This window comes from Electrona antarctica (assembly GCF_951216825.1).
Source record: "Electrona antarctica genome assembly, chromosome: 11".
Taxonomy (NCBI): Eukaryota; Metazoa; Chordata; class Actinopteri; order Myctophiformes; family Myctophidae; genus Electrona; species Electrona antarctica.
In genome coordinates, this window is record NC_136792.1 from 4973935 (window position 1) to 4996434 (window position 22500).

The following is a 22500-nucleotide window of genomic DNA, read 5'->3' on the forward strand; positions in this document are numbered from 1 at the left end:
TGGATTGGATTGGATTGGAAATGTACTCAATGTTATGACTGTTCCTCTGTGACTGCCTTGTGATCAGTTGGTCTTTGTGATTGGCCCAGACAGACAGTGGGCGTGTACAGTATCTGGTGCTGTTGTGCAGGACAGGTGATGACAGGGTGGATTTAGCGACTGGACTGCCGCATAGAATGAACAATGACAGACATGACATGGCACAGTGAGGTTCAAGGCTTTGTTCACTGTAATTCATTCATAGAATGAACAATAACTGAAATGGCATGGCATTGGCACAGTGAGGCTCTCTTCACTGTGCTTAGGCCTGACCTCAAAATTCTTTTTCAAAAATCTTCTAAATCCTCCAGTTTTCTGAAATAAATATTTTCACGATTTTTCAAAAATAGCAGATCTACAAGCTCGTAGCGCGCCACTCGGTGGCGCGCTATGAGCTTGTAGATCTGCTATTTTTCAATAGCTAAATTATAACATAATGTTTAAAACGCCAAAAGTGGTTCCCGCCCCAAAATGGGTTAACACAGCGGAGTTAAGAAAAAATGACCAAAAAAACCCTCAAATAAAAGTTGATAAAAGTGTGTGTGTGTGTGTGTGTGTGTGTGTGTGTGTGTGTGTGTGTGTGTGTGTGTGTGTGTGTGTGTGTGTGTGTGTGTGTGTGTGTGTGTGTGTGTGTGTGTGTGTGTGTGTGTGTGTGTGTGTGTGTGTGTTCATGAATTGTGGAGCTCGAGCAATTGGCTTTGAAGTGTGGCAGATCTACAAGCGTACCACATCCCTATAATTATGAACATTTACGTCCACGTACACATAACACACTAGACACCAGTATTCTTCGGTATACATCTGGTTTTGGATCGGTTTCCACGTTTTATGATGTGCTGCAGGCTTCTGTTGTGGTTTCCAGTGATACATCTAGGTGTGTCTGCATGGGAGAGGGATTTGGATACTGTTTGGGAATCGATTCTGGGTAACATCCACATTCTAGTTCTATAAATGCCAGACACACATTGGTTCAGTTCAAGGTAGTGCACAGACTACAAGGCTCCATGCCATATATCCCACTTCCTCTCCCTTGTGTGATAAATATTTGTGACTACTTAACAAAGGCCTTGAAGAAAAATATTGAGCCAGATCCATACTTGGATCAGTGACATTTTAATCCCTCTATTAATTCTTTTGATGGTCAAGCCATTTCCTTGTGCACTTGCACTGCTGGCCAAACATTTGATTTCACAACAATGGAAATCTGAACCTAGCCCTGTTATGTGTTTCAACAGTGGCTTAGAGAGACCTGGGCAATGTGCTACACATGGAGAGAACTCGGTATGCAATCAACTAAAAAAGATCACGTCTTCCTGACAATATGGCAGCCCTTGTTGGATAGGTGGTGGGTCTCCTGTGCTGGAACACGTGCCCCGAGTGGCCCCTCACGTGCCCCGAGTGGCCCCTCACGTGCTTCAGAGCAGTTTGGGCCCTTGTTGGATAGGTGGTGGGTCTCCTGTGCTGGAACACGTGCCCCGAGTGGCCCCTCACGTGCTTCAGAGCAGTTTGGGCCCTTGTTGGATAGGTGGTGGGTCTCCTGTGCTGGAACATGTGCCCCGAGTGGCCCCTCACGTGCTGCAGAGCAGTTTGGGCCCTTGTTGGATAGGTGGTGGGTCTCCTGTGCTGGAACACGTGCCCCGAGTGGCCCCTCACGTGCTTCAGAGCAGTTTGGGTTAAGATTACTCTGTATATTATGTTGTACCAACAAGCGTTTCACATGCTGTTATCTCCTCTGATACATTTTTGGCTGTTCTTTTTTTTCTCTCTCTTCCCTACTCTCTTCATTGTATTGTTATCACTTTCTTTTACATTTTTTGAGTTAGGGGGTTTGGGTTAGGGGGTTTGGGTGGGTGGGTTTGGGTTAGGGGGTTTGGGTTAGAGGGCTTTGGTTAGGGGGTTTGGGTGGGTGGGTTTTGTGTTTGTCTTGTGAGTTTTCGAGGTTACGGACTTGGGTGGAGAGGGTGACAGTGGAGCCATCAATATTGAGGGAGAAGTCATGAGTGGAGCGGGTGAGGGAGTCAGGGCCAATGATGAGTATTTCAGATTTACTGCAGTTGACTTTTAGAAAGTTAGTTTGCATCCATGTTTTGATGTCGGGTCAGGCAGGAGGTGAGGGCCGGAGTGGGTGATGGCGGTTTTGTGTTTGTCTTGTGAGTTTGTTTTTCTTTTGGTTGTTTTCCAGAAAACCTGAAGGGTTTTACTTTTCACCACTGATATACGTATGATGTTAAAACGAAAAGCAAGCTCTCAACATGTCATGCAAGCTGCAATGCGTTGTGGGCTGGGCTTGTAGATCAGCTATTTTGATAAAACATTTCATGTTCAAATGTCATGCCTTTGAATATTTGATTATTTGGGGTCAGCCCTTGAGCCCTGTACCACATATACTGGATCACGTGTGCATTGAATCATTGAAGCAAGGAATGCAGCAATTAGACACAAACACAAACATTAAATGCCATTGAAAATGAATGCCCATTTTTGAGTGTTTGTGTAAACACAAACATTATGTAAACACAAACATTGTGTGTTGTGTTTTGTGTTATGGTCCCCACCCTGAGGTATTGTACCCTGTAAATGCATTTTATCTTGAATAAATCCTACAGCCATAGGATTTTAACCATGTGTGGCCTGACTGAATAGGGAACTGGGTAGGAGGGAGTCCATTTTAAGGTTGCGACCCAAGGTTGCCCTAGACTGGGTTGTAATAGTGATGCCGTACAGGAGGCTATTGCAGGAGTCCAGTCTGGATGTGATAAAGGCATGGATGAGGTGTCTCGGCAGCAGAGTGTGATAGAATTGGACGAAGGCGGGCAATGTTGCGGAGGTGAAAGAAGGCATGAGGCTTGGAGAGGGTGGGGTCCGAGGTTACGGACTTGGGTGGAGGGGGTGACAGTGGAGCCATCAATATTGAGGGAGAAGTCATGAGTGGAGCGGGTGAGGGAGTCAGGGCCAATGATGAGTATTTCAGATTTACTGCAGTTGACCTTTAGAAAGTTAGTTTGCGTCCATGTTTTGATGTCGGTCAGGCAGGAGGTGAGGGCCGGAGTGGGTGATGGCGGTGATGGTTGTGGAGGGGGAGATATACAGTTGTGTGTCATCAGCATAACAGTGGAAGCGGAGGCTGTGACTGCCGAGTACTGTATCTGACTAAGGGGGAGCGTGTGCAGAATGAGGGGACCAAGTACTGAGCCTTGGGGGACGCCATGGGTGACAGGTGATGTGAGTGATGGGCAGTTGTTAACAGACTTACTGCTTTTGGCGGAACGCTCCGCCATAAGGAATGTAATAACCTTCCGCTCCTGGCGGATTGATCCGTCAGATAAGCTTTATTATCGCTATCAAACCCGATCGCTGATTTCTATTTTTTCATTATTATTTTGGCTCGGACTTTCCTTCTTTAGCGAACCTAGACCAGGTTGTGCAACCTCGCCTCCGTCTGCACTCCATTATACAGGCTGACTAAAAGCTGAATAACTCCTAATCTACGGAGCTCTCCGTGGTTTGGATAAAATGCGCGATGTTCTATGAGGTCTTTGCTGATTTTCCGGTGGTTTAGATGGAAACATTGGCGCTTTCTAGAGCAAAATGATGTCTGTCAGTGATGTATGATTTGAATCAGGAGAGGGCAGTGTCTGTGATTCCAAGGGGTGGATTTGAGGCGTGAAATGAGTCTGGACTATATGGAGTGTGGTGTATGGTATCAAAGGCGGCGCTGAGGTCAAGGAGGATGAGGATGTTTAGTGAGCCGGCGGCAGAAGATAACAGAAGGTCATTTGTGACTCTGAGGAGGGCAGTCTCTGTGCTTTCTTGTGTTTAGTGGCGGAAGAAGCCGGATTGAAATTGTTCGTAGAGGTCGTTTGTTTCCACTTTCCAGGTATGCAGTGAGTCGGGTTGTAACAACTCGTTCCAGATATCTTTTTCACAGAAGTGGGAGGTTTGAGATGGGCCAGGAGTTATTGGGGGAGTCGGGTTTGAGACCGTTGTTTTTTTTTTAGAATACATGAGTAGGTGTAATGGAGGCAAGAAGAAGGAGTTTATTGTTTTAGTGATGAGTGGGGAGGCATACAGTTATTTATCATGAACAAATAACCGTATGCCGTACGGTTATTTATCATTATTTGGTGGGAGAGTCTAATTTCAATCACTTAAGGCCTCTGTACGCACCAGAGCCATAGAGTAAGACAGAGTTACGAGTTACAACAACTCCGTTCACTTCCTGGGGGCCAGTCCATTGGCGGCTCTTCTACATAGACTTCTATTGGCGAATAGGGACACCGGAAGTTTACGGAATGCATTGGAGTCTATGGGCTCGCGCGAGTTACATGAACCATGTGACCGGGCTGTTTTCTGCCCCCTCAATGTCGCAACTCTGTCTACATTCTATGGCTCTGGTACGCACTACGCGATTTTAAGCCTGATTTTAGCCTGATTTGTCACCCCCCAACACAATTCCTGTGTCGGGCCAAATAATGAACTCCCGACAAGATAAATATTCGGCCTCTGCAACGCCCACGACAACACGTCGTCAATATTAAACATGTTTAATTTCAACAAATTCAATGACCAATTGAATTACAGCTCTTTGCTGACCTGATCAGGGCTATGATAAGACCTGATCAGGGCTATAATGATAAGACACATTATCAACATTTCTTACCTCAAGTTGTCTTTGAAAGATGGACATGCCGTATTTTGTTCTCCATTTCATGGTCATCCAGCAAAGTGTCCAGAGTTTATTTTTCTTCGTTTTCGTTTTCCTAGCGTTGCTATCATCACACCCAGGCCTCATTCACACGTACCAAACACCAATCAAGCAATGTTTGGTCGTTTTTTTGTTTCTTTGGGCCACCACAATGCTTTTCCAATGGGAGTCACATGGTTTGATCAAACATTTGTGTTTGATTGCTGATTGCTGATTGCTCCCCCCTCATCAAACAAAAATGTTTGGTTTTTAACAGTCGTTCATTTATCGCAATTGAAGCAAAAGTTTGAAATATGGGTGACATTGATTTGAAGTCCTATATGTCGCCCAGCAGTCAACACACCATGGGAAAGACAGCATTAACTGTTTCAGCTGTGTGAGTGCAGAGTGACAGTACATGGATGACATCATTCACACTGTCACACATGATGACATCATTCACACTGTCACACATGATGACATGCAATGGTTATGGGTATTGCGTCTGCTGTGGACTGGACAGTGTGTTCGTGTGTGTGTGTGTGTGTGTGTGTGCGTGTGTGTGTGTGTGTGTGTGTGTGCGTGTGTGCGTGTGTGCGTGTGTGTGTGTGTGTGTGTGTGTGTGCGGGTGTGCGTGTGTGCGTGTGTGTGTGTGTGTGTGTGTGTGTGTGTGTGTGTGTGTGTGTGTGCGCTTTGGGTCAGAAGGTCATGCCAGGCTTTCCTCTGACGGTGATGTCACTTCCTATTAAAAACACCAGGGAGGAAACGACTTCAAACAATTGCTGCAACGCCCAAACACGCACGCACGCACGCACGCACGCACGCACGCACGCACGCACGCACGCACGCACGCACGCACGCACGCACGCGCGCACGCACGCGCGCACGCATGCGCACACGCGCACACACACACACACACACACACACACACACACACACACACACACACACACACACACACACACACACACACACACACACACCATGTTAAAACCGTGGGAAACGTGTCCCTCCAGGTCAATATATCCTTCTGTCTGTCTGTCTGTCTGTCTGTCTGTCTGTCTGTCTGTCTGTCTGTCTGTCTGTTCGTCTGTCAATCAAACTTGATTTATATCACATACATATAAACAACTCCAAGTGCTGAACAATATAAAAGTGGGTAAAAAAAAACTAATGAATTAACAAAACATAGCCTAACTCATAAAAATAAGTAATAAACTAAGTAATAAATAAGTAATAACTAAATAAGAAATAGTACTGAGCAAGATGAAATAAAGACACTACATAAATGGCCAGCTGGGCTAAAAAGGTGTGTTTGAAGTTTTCAAAAAAGGGAGGTATATCTACACTCTTTTTCACGCTCAGACATACATCACACAACGCAAAACAAAACCATAAATTGACACAGATGGGTTAAATGGGCTAAACACTATGTTGTGATGTGTAGTTGAGAGCAAGGTCCTTAACCACGTAACCCCAGCATCTGTATTCTGGTCCTTAACCACGTAACCCCAGCATCTGTATTCTGGTCCTTAACCACGTAACCCCAGCATCTGTATTCTGGTCCTTAACCACGTAACCCCAGCATCTGTATTCTGGTCCTTAACCACGTAACCCCAGCATCTGTATTCTGGTCCTTAACCACGTAACCCCAGCATCTGTATTCTGGTCCTTAACCACGTAACCCCAGCATCTGTATTCTGGTCCTTAACCACGTAACCCCAGCATCTGTATTCTGGTCCTTAACCACGTAACCCCAGCATCTGTATTCTGGTCCTTAACCACGTAACCCCAGCATCTGTATTCTGGGGGAAGGTCCTTAACCACGTAACCCCAGCATCTGTATTCTGGGGGAAGGTCCTTAACCACGTAACCCCAGCATCTGTATTCTGGGGGAAGGTCCTTAACCACGTAACCCCAGCATCTGTATTCTGGGGGAAGGTCCTTAACCACGTAACCCCAGCATCTGTATTCTGGGGGAAGGTCCTTAACCACGTAACCCCAGCATCTGTATTCTGGTCCTTAACCACGTAACCCCAGCATCTGTATTCTGGGGGAAGGTCCTTAACCACGTAACCCCAGCATCTGTATTCTGGGGGAAGGTCCTTAACCACGTAACCCCAGCATCTGTATTCTGGGGGAAGGTCCTTAACCACGTAACCCCAGCATCTGTATTCTGGGGGAAGGTCCTTAACCACGTAACCCCAGCATCTGTATTCTGGGGGAAGGTCCTTAACCACGTAACCCCAGCATCTGTATTCTGGGGGAAGGTCCTTAACCACGTAACCCCAGCATCTGTATTCTGGGGGAAGGTCCTTAACCACGTAACCCCAGCATCTGTATTCTGGGGGAAGGTCCTTAACCACGTAACCCCAGCATCTGTATTCTGGGGGAAGGTCCTTAACCACGTAACCCCAGCATCTGTATTCTGGGGGAAGGTCCTTAACCACGTAACCCCAGCATCTGTATTCTGGGGGAAGGTCCTTAACCACGTAACCCCAGCATCTGTATTCTGGGGGAAGGTCCTTAACCACGTAACCCCAGCATCTGTATTCTGGGGGAAGGTCCTTAACCACGTAACCCCAGCATCTGTATTCTGGGGGAAGGTCCTTAACCACGTAACCCCAGCATCTGTATTCTGGGGGAAGGTCCTTAACCACGTAACCCCAGCATCTGTATTCTGGGGGAAGGTCCTTAACCACGTAACCCCAGCATCTGTATTCTGGGGGAAGGTCCTTAACCACGTAACCCCAGCATCTGTATTCTGGGGGAAGGTCCTTAACCACGTAACCCCAGCATCTGTATTCTGGGGGAAGGTCCTTAACCACGTAACCCCAGCATCTGTATTCTGGGGGAAGGTCCTTAACCACGTAACCCCAGCATCTGTATTCTGGGGGAAGGTCCTTAACCACGTAACCCCAGCATCTGTATTCTGGGGGAAGGTCCTTAACCACGTAACCCCAGCATCTGTATTCTGGGGGAAGGTCCTTAACCACGTAACCCCAGCATCTGTATTCTGGGGGAAGGTCCTTAACCACGTAACCCCAGCATCTGTATTCTGGGGGAAGGTCCTTAACCACGTAACCCCAGCATCTGTATTCTGGGGGAAGGTCCTTAACCACGTAACCCCAGCATCTGTATTCTGGGGGAAGGTCCTTAACCACGTAACCCCAGCATCTGTATTCTGGGGGAAGGTCCTTAACCACGTAACCCCAGCATCTGTATTCTGGGGGAAGGTCCTTAACCACGTAACCCCAGCATCTGTATTCTGGGGGAAGGTCCTTAACCACGTAACCCCAGCATCTGTATTCTGGGGGAAGGTCCTTAACCACGTAACCCCAGCATCTGTATTCTGGGGGAAGGTCCTTAACCACGTAACCCCAGCATCTGTATTCTGGGGGAAGGTCCTTAACCACGTAACCCCAGCATCTGTATTCTGGGGGAAGGTCCTTAACCACGTAACCCCAGCATCTGTATTCTGGGGGAAGGTCCTTAACCACGTAACCCCAGCATCTGTATTCTGGGGGAAGGTCCTTAACCACGTAACCCCAGCATCTGTATTCTGGGGGAAGGTCCTTAACCACGTAACCCCAGCATCTGTATTCTGGGGGAAGGTCCTTAACCACGTAACCCCAGCATCTGTATTCTGGGGGAAGGTCCTTAACCACGTAACCCCAGCATCTGTATTCTGGGGGAAGGTCCTTAACCACGTAACCCCAGCATCTGTATTCTGGGGGAAGGTCCTTAACCACGTAACCCCAGCATCTGTATTCTGGGGGAAGGTCCTTAACCACGTAACCCCAGCATCTGTATTCTGGGGGAAGGTCCTTAACCACGTAACCCCAGCATCTGTATTCTGGGGGAAGGTCCTTAACCACGTAACCCCAGCAGACGTATTCTGGGGGAAATCATTTGCTGAAAATAGCTGATCTATTAGAGCTTATGGATCGGCTATTTTCAGCAAGGTCAAGGTTCAAGGTCACGTTTTTTTTAACCCATTTTGACCTGAGATCAGACAGTTTTCTGAAAAAGCTATGTTTCTATGTCAGTCGTTCTTCGATTTTTCAAAAATAGCAGACCTACAAGCTCATAGCGCGCCACTTGGTGGCGCGCTATGAGCTTGTAGATCTGCTATTTTTCAATAGCTAAAGCATAACATAATGCTAACACCAAAAGGGGTTCCCGCCCCAAAATGGGTTAATTGTTATGTCTTGTGTACACTGTACAGGTTCCGCATACAATCATTTTTGTTCTGGTTCCTCATGGCATTATGTCTGTCTGTCTGTCTGTCTGTCTGTCTGTCTGTCTGTCTGTCTGTGTAACAGAGCCAGACAAATGGAGACCTGTCTGTCTGTCTGTCTGTCTGTCTGTCTGTCTGTCTGTCTGTCTGTGTAACAGAGCCAGACAAATGGAGACCTGTCTGTCTGTCTGTCTGTCTGTCTGTCTGTCTGTCTGTCTGTCTGTCTGTCTGTCTGTCTGTCTGTCTGTCTGTCTGTCTGTCTGTCTGTCTGTCTGTCTGTCTGTCTGTCTGTCTGTCTGTGTAACAGAGCCAGACAAATGGAGACACTGGATCCAAACCTATAGTTTTACAGCCTCAGTCAGTGTGACTCAGCGATCGGCCTGAAGGGTTTGTGTTGCTGACTCAAGTCACACAAGAAGTGACCAAATCAGATGTTGCTGAAACCTCGTTCAGTCTGTTTACAACATGCACAATACTAATTGGACCAGATCCAGATTAAGGCCCACACGTACATGGATCTTTTGCTAAACGCACATTATTTTGTGCGTTTGGGCATTTCAGTCACACGCAAACGGCCACTCAAACGGATATTTTCGAAAACGGATGCGAAACGGAGATTTTGAGAAACGATGATGTCACCGCTTATTAGCTTATCATTTTTATTATAAGTAGGTGAGAAATGCAGCCTAATTGTGCCTGCATGCGGAAACTAGCATATCTATCCAATTGTTCATGTTTATATATCACTGTTAACAACTTTAAAACGTATAATATGTTGCATCAACTGCAGCGAGCAAAGGCTCTGCTCTGCTGCATCCAATAATAAATATATCAGCCTACTATAGTCCAGTGCGGACTGGTGATTTCATTTGTATTGGTGCCGAGTGCGAAGCTTGAACAATTGCGGACCGCTACAGATAAACTGTGGATATTAACCTACCAATATAAGGACCCAGGCCAAATGCCATTGCACAGTAGGCCTATACACCAACAACAAGTCTATGCGTGGTGTGTGCATAGCCATGTGAAACTATATTCTCGTGCCGTATTTTGCTCTCTATTTCATGGTCATGGTCATGGTCATGGAGGGAGAGAGAGAGAGAGAGAGAATAGCGTGGTTGGTGAGAAGAAAGTATACAGTGGGTCGCCGTGTGCATATATGGCACATCTCTCTCATGTTTAGGTAATTAAGGGTGCACCATTGACTGCATGTCACTGTGCCTACATGCCGACAATGTTCGCGCGTGAACTTGTATTAGCCTACATTATAACGTGACATTTATTATACAGCTCGAAAATATAGCCACTCTACAAGCTCACAACTGGTTGTGGACGCCACACTTCTATAGGTCTGACTCGATTGCTATTATTTTCTGTGCAGGACTTGCCAAGTCGCCAGAGCAATGGTAAAGTCTAAAGTGTTTTTAAATTATATGGAGAGAAAATTTGGAGATTTACGCACATAGTGTGACATGCTGACAGAAACATATACTTCCACTCACAATTTAGGTGGCTTTTAAAATGCGGTACTTATTCCTTCATTAAAACATATGATTGGCACCTCATAAGTGTAAAATAAAATAAAATCAAATATAATATAGCCTACAATTGAAACCTGCTACAGCAGTGATTTTATCCTGTGTTCAATGCGTTCCTGCGTTTGCGTGTGGATTCAGATATCTCTGTCGTATGGCCAGGGAGTTTTTTTCGGACGGAAATATCCGTTTTGCAAAAGTTGCTATGTAAATACTAAAAGGCTTTCTTACCTTTCTTTGTAGTTGTTATGTCCCCACCAAAGAGGTCCAGGTGTTATTTTGTGCAAAAGCTCCTTATTGGCTATTTCCCCTCCCATAAGCCCTCAATGAATTGAATTGAATTGAATGGGAATTGAATGGGGCTATGGGGTGTTGTGCTAATTCGCTTATTTCCATTTTTTTGTATATATCCTCTCTTCATAATGTAAATAATATCCCAAGCGGCACACTTTACTACTTATTTCGATGGAAATAAGCGAATTAGCACAACACCCCATAGCCCCATTCAATTCCCATTCAATGCAATTCATTGAGGGCTTATGGTAGGGGAAATAGCCAATAATTAGTTTTTGCACAAAATAACACCTGGACCTCTTTGGTGGGGACGTAACAACTACAAAGAAAGGTAAGAAAGCCTTCTAGTATGGAATTCTCCTTTAAGACCTAAGGCCCATTCTACAACTGCCTTCTAAACATTTTGTTAAAACACTTTCAAGAAACATTTCAAATCAAATATAGAAGATGTTCTAGCTCGCAGTGATGTGCTGTGAGCTTATACATCACACAACGCAAAAAAAAACGGTAAATTGACACAAAATAGCTGATCTATGAGCTTATGGATCGGCTATTTTCAGCAAGGTCAAGGTTCAAGGTCACGTTTTTTTAATTGTTATGTCTTGTGTACAGGTTCCGCATACAATAGTTTTTGTTCTGGTTCCTCATGGCATTCTGTCTGTCTGTCTGTCTGTCTGTCTGGTTCCTCATGGCATTCTGTCTGTCTGTCTGTCTGTCTGTCTGTCTGTCTGTCTGTCTGTCTGTCTGTGTAACAGAGACAGACAAATGGAGACCTACGCTGGATCCAAACCTATAGTTTCACAGCCTCAGTCAGTGTGACTCAGCGTTCGGCCTGAGGGTTTGTGTTGCTGACTCAAGTCACACAAGGGACCAAAACAGATGTTTGCTGAAAACCTCGTTCAGTCTGTTTACAACATGCACAATACTAATTGGACCAGATCCAGATTAAGGCCCAGGCCACACATACATGGATCTTTTGCTAAACACACATTATTTTGTGCGTTTGGGCATTTCAGCCACACGCAAACGGCGTTTTCGGCCACTCAAACGGAGGTTTTTGGAAACGGATAAATAAGTGAAGATTTTCGAAAATATCCGGATCAGTGGAGCTGTGTAGTCATGCGAAACGGAGCTTTTGAGAAACGATGATGTCACCGCTTATTACTGCGCATATCATTTTGACTATAATTAGGTGAGAAATGCAGCTTGTGCCTGCATGGAAACTACACGGACGGATATCTCTGATTGTTCATGTTTATAACGGCCGGGCTCCACCGGGCGCGTCAGCGTCGCGTCTCCGTCACCGTCAGGGAATGTTCCCTTTTTAATCAATGAAGGGTGGCTCCACTGCCCGCGTTGACGGAGACGCGACGCGTGCATTAAAATTGAACCGGTGCGTTTTTTGACGCGACGCAGACGCAACGCAACGCGTCCGGTGGAGCCCTGGCGTAATATATATCACTGTTAACAACTTTAAAACATATGTTGCATCAACTGTCTGCAGCGCGAGCAACGGCTCTGCTTTGCTGCATCCTCCAATAATAAATATATCAGCCTACTAGTCCAGTAACTGGTGATTTCATTTGTATTGGTGTGAAGCTTGAACAATAGATTAATTGCGGTTCGCTACAGATAAACTGTGGATATTAACCTACCAATAAAGGACCGAGGGAGGCCAAATCCCATTGCGCAGTACGCAGTACACCATCAACAAGTCTGTGTGTGCATAGCCATGTGAAACTATATTCTCGTGCTGTATTTTGCTCTCCATTTCATGGTCATGGTCATGGAGGAAGAGAGAGAGAGGGTGCAGAGAGAGAGAGAGAGAGAGAGAGAGAGAGAGAGAGAGAGAGAGAGAGAGGGTGCAGAGAGAGAGAGAGTTGTGAATGCAATCTCAAATAGCGTGGTTGGTGTTGGTGAGAAGAAAGTATACAGTGGGTCGCCGTGCACATATATGGCACATCTCTCTCATGTTATAGGTAATAAAGGGCGCACCCTTGACTGGATTCCATTGTTGTGCCTACATGCCGTCAATGTGCGCGCGTGAACTTTTATTAGCCTACATTATAACGTGACATGTATTTATACACCTGGAAATTATAGCCACTCTACAAGCTCACAACTGGTTGTGGACGCCACACTTCTATAGGTCTGACTCTGCTATTATTTTCTGTGCAGGACTTGCCAAGTCGCCAGAGCAATGGTAAAGTGTCTATCATTTTTTAATTATATGGAGAGAAAAGTCGAGAGTCGGGATTTGGAGATTTACGCACATAGTGTGACATGCTGACAGACAATGAAAGAAACATGTTCCACTTCCACTCACAATTTAGGTGGCTTTTGAAAATGCGGTACTTATTCCTTCATTAAAACATATGATTGGCACCTCATAAGTGTAAATATAAAATCAAATATAATATAGCCTACAATTGAAACCTGCTACTGCAGTGATTTTATCATGTGTTCAATGCATTTCTGCGTTTGCGTGTGGATTCAGATATCTCTGTCGTATGGGCAGGGAGTTTTTCTAAAACGGAGGACGGAAATATCCGTTTTGCAAAAGTTCCTATTAAAGGAGAATTCCATACTAAAAGGCTTTCTTACCTTTCTTTGTAGTTGTTACGTCCCCACCAAAGAGGTTATTTTGTGCAAAAGCTCCTTATTGGCTATTTCCCCTACCATAAGCCCTAAATGAATTGCATTGAATGGGAATTGAATGGGGCTATGGGGTGTTGTTCTAATTCGCTTATTTCCATTGCTCAAAATTATATATTTTTTGTATATATCCTCTCTTCATAATGTAAATAATATCCCAAGCGGCACACTTTAATACTTATTTCTATGGAAATAAGCGAATTAGCACCCCATAGCCCCATTCAATTCCCATTCAATTCAATGCAATTCATTGAGGGCTTATGGTAGGGGAAATAGCCAATAATTAGTTTTTGCACAAAAAAACACCTGGACCTCTTTGGTGGGGACGTAACAACTACAAAGAAAGGTACGAAAGCCTTCTAGCATGGAATTCTCCTTTAAGACCTAAGGCCCATTCTACAACTGCCTTCTAAACATTTTGTTAAAACACTTTCAAGAAAAATGTCAAATCAAATAGAGAAGATGTTCTAGCTCGCAGCGTGACACGAAGTGATGTGCTGTGAGCTTATACATCACACACAACGCAAAAAAACTGACTCAAAATAGCTGATCTATGAGCTTATGGATCGGCTATTTTCAGCAAGGTCAAGGTTCACGGTCACGTTTTTTTAATTGTTATGTCTTGTGTACAGGTTTCGCATACAATCATTTTTGCTCTGGTTCCTCATGGCATTCTGTCTGTCTGTCTGTCTGTCTGTCTGTCTGTCTGTCTGTCTGTCTGTCTGTCTGTCTCTCTTCTATATCTCATGTCTGTCTGTCTGTCTGTCTGTCTGTCTGTCTGTCTGTCTGTCTGTCTGTCTGTCTGTCTGTCTGTCTGTCTGTCTGTCTGTCTGTCTGTCTGTCTGTCTGTCTGTCTGTGTAACAGAGACAGACAAATGGAGACCTATAAACCTCTAGTTTTCCAGCCTCAGTCAGTGTGACTCAGCGTTCGGCCTGAGGGTTTGTGTTGCTGACTCAAGTCACACAAGGGACCGAAACAGATGTTGCTGAAAACCTCGTTCAGTCTGTTTACATGCACAATACTAATTGGACCAGATCCAGATTAACCCATTTTGACCTGAGATCAGATTCTAAAAATGTCTGCTACATCCTGACAGTTTTCTGAAAAAGCTATGTTTCTATGTCATTCTTCGATTTTTCAAAAATAGCAGACCTACAAGAAATAAGCCTTTGTGCTTTATCGTGTATTTCATCCTCAACCAAATTTAAAAAAAATATATATATATATTGTCAAATAAAACGTCTCTCTCTGTAGGCTTACAGTTACAAACTGTGAAATATGACATCCATCATCTTCATTGAGCAATGATAAATCATGCCAAATAATGATAGCCAATGATATATATTTTTTGAGTGGTGTAAACCACTCCTACGACTGGCTTTGTTAGTTTACGTGTCTGTCTGTCTGTCTGTCTGTCTGTCTGTCTGTTCGTACCAAAAAATGAGCATGGTTGCTACCGTCACCCAGTTCACCCGGGTGTGATTTCATTACGTTAGACATTACGTCAGATCAGAGTTGATCAGGCTATATAAGACCTTACACCACTCAGTTCACACAGGTGTGATTTTTTAAATAAACTTTATTCAAAGGGTGTGAGCATGACGTCATATGGCAAGTTTCACAGAAATAAAATAAAATACAACTCTTTGTTTTCCCCCCACAACTCCCTTTCCAATCCTCCCCATCCGCCCACCATCTTTTCCCCACAACTCCCTTTCCAATCCTCCCCATCCGCCCACCATCTTTTCCCCACGAGGCCAGACATACAAACAACGTATGAAACCAATAGATATAGTACATAACTAAGATATGATTGTTAAGTACAGTAAAAAAAAAAAACAAGACCCAATACAGGATCAAAACGCTGACATAGAGTACTCAGTACTGTATTTGTGTTTCTTCAGCACAACAACACCGTTATATAATAACATGTTATATTCATGTATGACGCAGTGACAACAGTGTTGGCAAGACCTCTCATCTCTGTGAGTCATTAACCCATTTTGGGCGGGAACCCCTTTTGGTGTTAGCATTATGTCATGCTTTAGCTATTGAAAAATAGCAGATCTACAAGCTCATAGCGCGCCACCGAGTGGCGCGCTACGAGCTTGTAGGTCTGCTATTTTTGAAAAGTTGTGAAAATGTGGTGCAAATCTTTGAATATATATTTCAGAGCGAACATTTTTAACTACAATATTTGCTTCTGTGGGGTCCCTGGAACAACACATTTTGAGATGGGGGTCCGTGGCCCAATAGAGATAATTCTGGGGGTCCTTGACATGAAAAAGGTTGAGCACAACTGACATAAAAAAATAATCAGAAAACTATTAGGATTTAGAAGCCTTTTTTTTATCGACATCAGTCCAAAATGGGTTAAGTGACATGAGAGGACACACTCACACATACATAGCATACACTACACACCCTCTCTACCATGAGAGGACACACTCACACATACATAGCATACACTACACACCCTCTCTACCATGAGAGGACACACTCACACATACATAGCATACACTACACACCCTGTCTACCATGAGAGGACACACTCACACATACATAGCATACACTACACACCCTGTCTACCATGAGAGGACACACTCACACATACATAGCATACACTACACACCCTGTCTACCAGGAGAGGACACACTCACACATACATAGCATACACTACACACCCTGTCTACCATGAGAGGACACACTCACACATACATAGCATACACTACACACCCTGTCTACCAGGAGAGGACACACTCACACACACATAGCATACACTACACACCCTGTCTACCATGAGAGGACACACTCACACATACATAGCATACACTACACACCCTGTCTACCATGAGAGGACACACTCACACATACATAGCATACACTACACACCCTGTCTACCAGGAGAGGACACACTCACACATACATAGCATACACTACACACCCTGTCTACCAGGAGAGGACACACTCACACATACATAGCATACACTACACACCCTGTCTACCATGAGAGGACACACTCACACATACATAGCATACACTACACACCCTGTCTACCATGAGAGGACACACTCACACATACATAGCATACACTACACACCCTGTCTACCATGAGAGGACACACTCACACATACATAGCATACACTACACACCCTCTCTACCATGAGAGGACACACTCACACATCCATAGCATACACTACACACCCTGTCTACCATGAGAGGACACACTCACACATACATAGCATACACTACACACCCTTTCTACCATGAGAGGACACACTCACACATACATAGCATACACTACACACCCTGTCTACCATGAGAGGACACACTCACACATACATAGCATACACTACACACCCTCTCTACCATGAGAGGACACACTCACACATACATAGCATACACTACACACCCTGTCTACCATGAGAGGACACACTCACACATCCATAGCATACAGTAGTAACCGTACACACCCTGTCTACCATGAGAGGACACACTCACACATACATAGCATACACTACACACCCTCTCTACCATGAGAGGACACACTCACACATCCATAGCATACAGTAGTAACCGTACACACCCTGTCTACCATGCCCTGTAATGCTTTTTTGCACCTGATGTCTAATCACGCACAAGCCGGCAACGTGGACCTACCAATGTGTTACCACTTTTGCACCTCATGCTTAACCCATTTTGGGCGGGAACCCCATTTGGTGTTTTAAACATTACGTTATAATTTAGCTATTGAAAAATAGCAGATCTATACGAGCTCGTAGCGCGCCTGAAAAATCGTGAAAATGTGGCACAAATCTTTGAATATATATTCTTTCCGAGTGAACGTTTTTAACTCGAGTCTTTGGTTCCGGGGTGGAGGGTCTCCTGGAACAACATGTTTTCCGATGGGGGTCGGCGGCCAAATAAATACATTTTTGGGGGTCCTTGACATGAAACTGTTTGAGAACCACCGATATAGAAACATGGGGTTTTCCAGATAACTGTCAGCATTTAGAAGGCATTCGTAGAATCGTCCTCAGGTCCAAATGGGTTAACCTCATGTACTGTATGTACAGTACATGTACAGTACTATCTGCTGGTCTTATGCTACAGTACATATTTAATGTTTGATTGTCTTCTCCCTGGCCCTGCTCAACACCCTGCTCCCTGACCTCCCTGGCCCTGCTCAACACCCTGCTCCCTGCTCCCTGACCTCCCTGGCCCTGCTCAACACCCTGCTCCCTGCTCCCTGACCTCCCTGGCCCTGCTCAACACCCTGCTCCCTGCTCCCTGACCTCCCTGGCCCTGCTCAACACCCTGCTCCCTGCTCCCTGGCCCTGCTCAACACCCTGCTCCCTGCTCCCTGACCTCCCTGGCCCTGCTCAACACCCTGCTCCCTGCTCCCTGACCTCCCTGGCCCTGCTCAACACCCTGCTCCCTGCTCCCTGACCTCCCTGGCCCTGCTCAACACCCCCCAGCCCCCTCATTTTGTCGTCTCCTTTTCTGGATTTTATGGAGCTTATGCAAAAACGAATTTCATCCTCTTCTTTAGGGCCGATTCATACTCCTATTTTACCGCTGTTTCGGCGCTGTAGTGTAGTACTTTTCAGTAGAAGAGCCGACTTTAGGACGGTACCCGGCCCGCCCCCCCGAACCTCAAATGACGTCACATTGTAGGCTCTACAGAGCCGAACCGACTTTTATTCGGCTCTAAAATAGGAGTATGAATCGCGCCTTACACCTGGGTTAAGAAGACCAGCAATGTAAAATAAAGTGTATTCTGATTCGGATACCTTTGTTGCTATTCAACTTTCACAGTTCAAGATTCAAGGACTTTGTCACACACTGCACATACATGCATGTGCAGTGTGGAAAACCCTGCACGAAATGTTCAAGACGGACAGTAACCGGCTGCCAAGTCTCACCCCTTGGGAGTGAGAGTCACGCAATTTAACCCTTTACCAAACGCACCACAAACTAAGGCCCAAACCTCAATCTAGGGTGGGATGACTGTATTCCTCTAAATCTTTGTTAAAAAATGCCAAATCGACATTAAAAAAGGCCACATTTTAAGTCTCACTCTTGCCTTTTTTCTGAAATTTGGCAGCCCTTAAAAATAATACAAGGTATATTACAAGGTCAAAAATATCTAAGCTTCCTCGGCCCGTTTCCAGTAAAGGGTGCCACTGGGGGGCATACAGTTTCCTGTTTTCCTGTTTAGAGTAGACGTATTGTTTTAACTTAGTAGCTTTTAACTACTGTTTTTAACAATAATGTCATTCAAATGGGAACACTCGTTAACCTATCCGACAAGGGAAGGTGTTATATCTAATATATCCCACAACAGAATACAAATATGCACCCATGGGACAAATGCCCCAAAATATCATACAGCAAAATGTGTTCATAACCCATGGTGGAAAACTCTGAAAGACTCAAAAGCACAAGTTTTATCAATATCTCCACAGCAGCTAAGTTGTCAGTGTACTAACATACTGTAAGCCTCCTTACAGTACAACACAACAACTCTGACGCACCACAACACTGCATCATAGCCTTCAGGCAAAACCAAACGATCCCCGAGCCTACACTGGCCTTGTAATTACCTGGAGAACTTCATATAGTAAACCTTGACGGCAACTTGAATATAGGATGACCTCAGACTTGCTAGGACTGCTGCAGAATCTGTACAAATTACAACCCTATAGCCAATCTTACTGTTTCCACCCATTTTAGTGCCACCAACACCCCCAACATCTCCACTGTGTACACCCATAGGCCTGACTCACACCTTTGCATCTAGCATACAACATTGATGCATGCTAGATGTATGAAAGGGTTTGTTTACATCTTGCCCCAATGCATTTCCAATGGAAGTCACATGGTTTGACACAACATTTGTGTTGTATGGCTTTCAGCTGTGTTTCGACTGCCCCCCCTCCCCCTCATACAACAAAAATGTTGTGTCAAACCATGTGACTCCCATTGGAAATGCATTGCGAGCTTGCATCAGTAAACAAGTCTCATGCATCAGCAATACATCAATCTGTTGTGCACGTGTGAGTCACACTGTGCATTCCACAGTCGCAAACTGTGGAATGCACTCCCCGTTGCAGTCAGAACTGCGGCATCACTCCCAATCTTCCGCCGTAGTCTGAAGACCCACCTTTTCAGACTCCATCATGGCCCATAGCACTTATCCTACCCCCTTAGATAGCACTTTTTAGACTTAGATAGCATTTGAAACAGACTTATAGCATGTCATGTAGACAGCACAATAATTGCATTGTATATAGTCATAGCACATCATAGTAGCCTACATATGTATAGCATAGTATAGTATATATGTATAGTTAATATGTATAGTGTCATTATATAGATATGTTCTAGTTACGTTCTTAGCTTACGCATGTTTCTTGATAAATGCATTTTATATATGTGATGTATTCCCATACTTTTGTTCCTGCCTAATGTAAGTCGCTCTGGATTAAGAGCGTCTGCTAAATGCCTAAATTGTAATTGTAAATTGTAATTGTAGTCAGGCCTTACTGTTTCCACCCATTTTAGTGCCACCAACACCCCCAACCTCTCCACTGTGTACACCCCTAGCCTATCGGTTGTCCTCCTATTGATCCCTATTCCCTTTGATGGTACTGCCATCTGCCACGCCAAACCCTGTCACTCCTGTCTCAGGTTGTTTAGATGCGTCTGTATATATTTGTACAAATTCACTGTACTCGTTCAGCAAGTGCTGGTTAACCCATTTTGGACTGATGGCGATTCAAAAAAGAAGGCTTCTAAATCCTAATAGTTTTCTGAAAAACCCATGTTTCTAATGTCAGTTGTGCTCAACCTTTTTCATGTCAAGGACCCCCAGAATTATCTCTATTGGGCCATGGACCCCCCCCCCCCCCCCCCCCCCCCCGAGAAGCAAATATTTTAGTTAAAAACGTTCTGAAATATATATTCAAAGATTTCCACCACATTTTCACAACTTTTCAAAAATAGCAGACCTACAAGCTCGTAGCACGCCACTCGGTGGCGCGCTATGAGCTTGTAGATCTGCTATTTTTCAACAGCTAAAGTATAACATGATGCACCAAAAGCCGCCCAAAATGGGTTAAATACACCAACCAGGTCAGCCTCTCCTCTCTCTTTCCTCTTTACCTCTTTGGCAAATGCCAATCTACATCGATTCTGGCCACACCAACCTCCACCTCCCTGTTTCCTGGTCATGTGACCTGAGTAACCAATACATGACAGCAGTGTGTGTGTGGCAGCCAATCAGGACTAGGTCCTCAGTATGACAAGGTCTTCTACATTTCACAAGCTTTCACTATAGTAAGGTTTCACCTGACAGAAAAAGAGAACCAGGCAGGAGGCTGTATTATTATGTTACAGCTGAGCTTAATGATATTCTTTGTATATACAAGTAAGACGCGCAAACGCAGGAAGCGAACGCAGCTCGTAAATTGCAATAACAACAATTAGAATAAATTACGTACTTTTTTAAGTTTTTTTTTTAGTTCTCTTTTTTTATTTTTTTTATTTTTGTAAAGTGTTTTTTTAAGATTTTTTTCAAGTTAAGTTTTTTTAAGTTAAGTTTTATTTGAAGTTATTTTTTTAGTGTGTGTGTATGTGTGCGTGCGTGTGTGTGTGTGTGCTTTTTTTTTAAGTTAAGTTGTTTTTGAAGTTAAGTTTTTTGTGTGTGTGTGTGTGTGTGTGTGTGTTTTTTGTGTGTGATACAGCTGTACCCTCTGTTGGCGGGCCGGTGATGTTACAGCGTGACACACAGACAGACAGACAGACACACAGACAGTTTAGGCCATCTTCTATAGTTAGTGCTCACTGCGTTTGCAATCACTGCGTTCGCAATTAGTGATTGTAAAATGTTGTACTAACTATACTAACAGTTTTATGATCTTTATTATGTATTTTCAGATGTCCAATTACAAGCGAGCAACGTTTGAAGAAGACGATGTCGCCGACGGTCCGACTGATGGAAACGTTTCGCCCGACAGTGTGGAGGTACAATTATTAATATTAAATGATCTCATATCATGTCATGATGTCATTTCCTGTCGCAAGATATCCTATTGTCGCAGTCGGGTGAAAACCTTGTATGTAGTGATGGGAGATTAATCGGCAAACACATAACACGGTATCGGCCGACATTGGCCTTAAAAGGATATATCGGTATTGGTAAAATAATATATCGGTTTAGCAGATATTTTATTTTATAATTATTACGTTGGAAAATAAATGTAAAAAAGCCTTTTTGTTTGATGAAGGCTGTGATTGTATCAATGTTTTCTGGGAAGCTTTCAAAAGAGTCAACAAGTTGGAACATTTTTTAATTCAGAGTTTATAAGCCTTTTTTCAGAATGGCAAAAAATATAATATTTTCTTAATAGAATGAGATCATATCGATCGACATCGGTAATATCGGTTATCGGCCATAACAGCAATTCATTATATCGTATATCGATATCGGCCAAAATGTCTCCTCGGTACATCCCTATTCCCTACTTGTATGTCCAAAACCGTTATTTTTTAGAAACTGTAAAAAAAGAACATGTGTTCCAATAGATTCAATGTTGTTATTACAGTACTAAGTCACAAGCTCTTGTTAAGCATGTTCAGCCTGACCTCCCTCAAACACATCCTGGTTACGGGACCTAATGTCATTTCTGAAACTAGAAAAGATTAAATTTGCTGTCCGCGGCTCTGTTGAAAACTTTTATAAACATTGGCAGCCTCTCATCTCTCACTTTGATTCACTTCAAGCTATCTCATTGGACTAGCTAAGTGTATAATTCACCCGAGGGTGCATACTTTGTTCTATCATTGTCACAATTCACAAGGAGCATATGCCATCTGAGGCTGAGTCAACATGCTGTTTTCACCCTGTCTTTCTCTATCTTTTTCTTTTCTTTTTTTTTTCTTTTTTCTTTAAATTCTTCTTCTCTTTTTCCCCTCTATCGGCTACTCTTCTTTCTATGGGTGGGAGGGGGGGGGGGGGGGGGTACTTGGGAGTAGGGGTAATACTGGT

General features: G+C 44.2%; 1 protein-coding gene across 1 annotated transcript in view; it reads left to right on the forward strand.

Annotated features, from left to right (window-relative positions):
* ece2b (endothelin converting enzyme 2b) overlaps positions 1 to 22500 on the forward strand; it is an 81455-nt gene that overhangs the window by 19791 nt on the left and 39164 nt on the right. The window contains exon 2 of the mRNA XM_079513919.1: positions 21390 to 21476. Coding sequence (XP_079370045.1) covers positions 21390 to 21476 — 87 coding nt within the window. The remainder of the gene's footprint in view (positions 1 to 21389; positions 21477 to 22500) is intronic.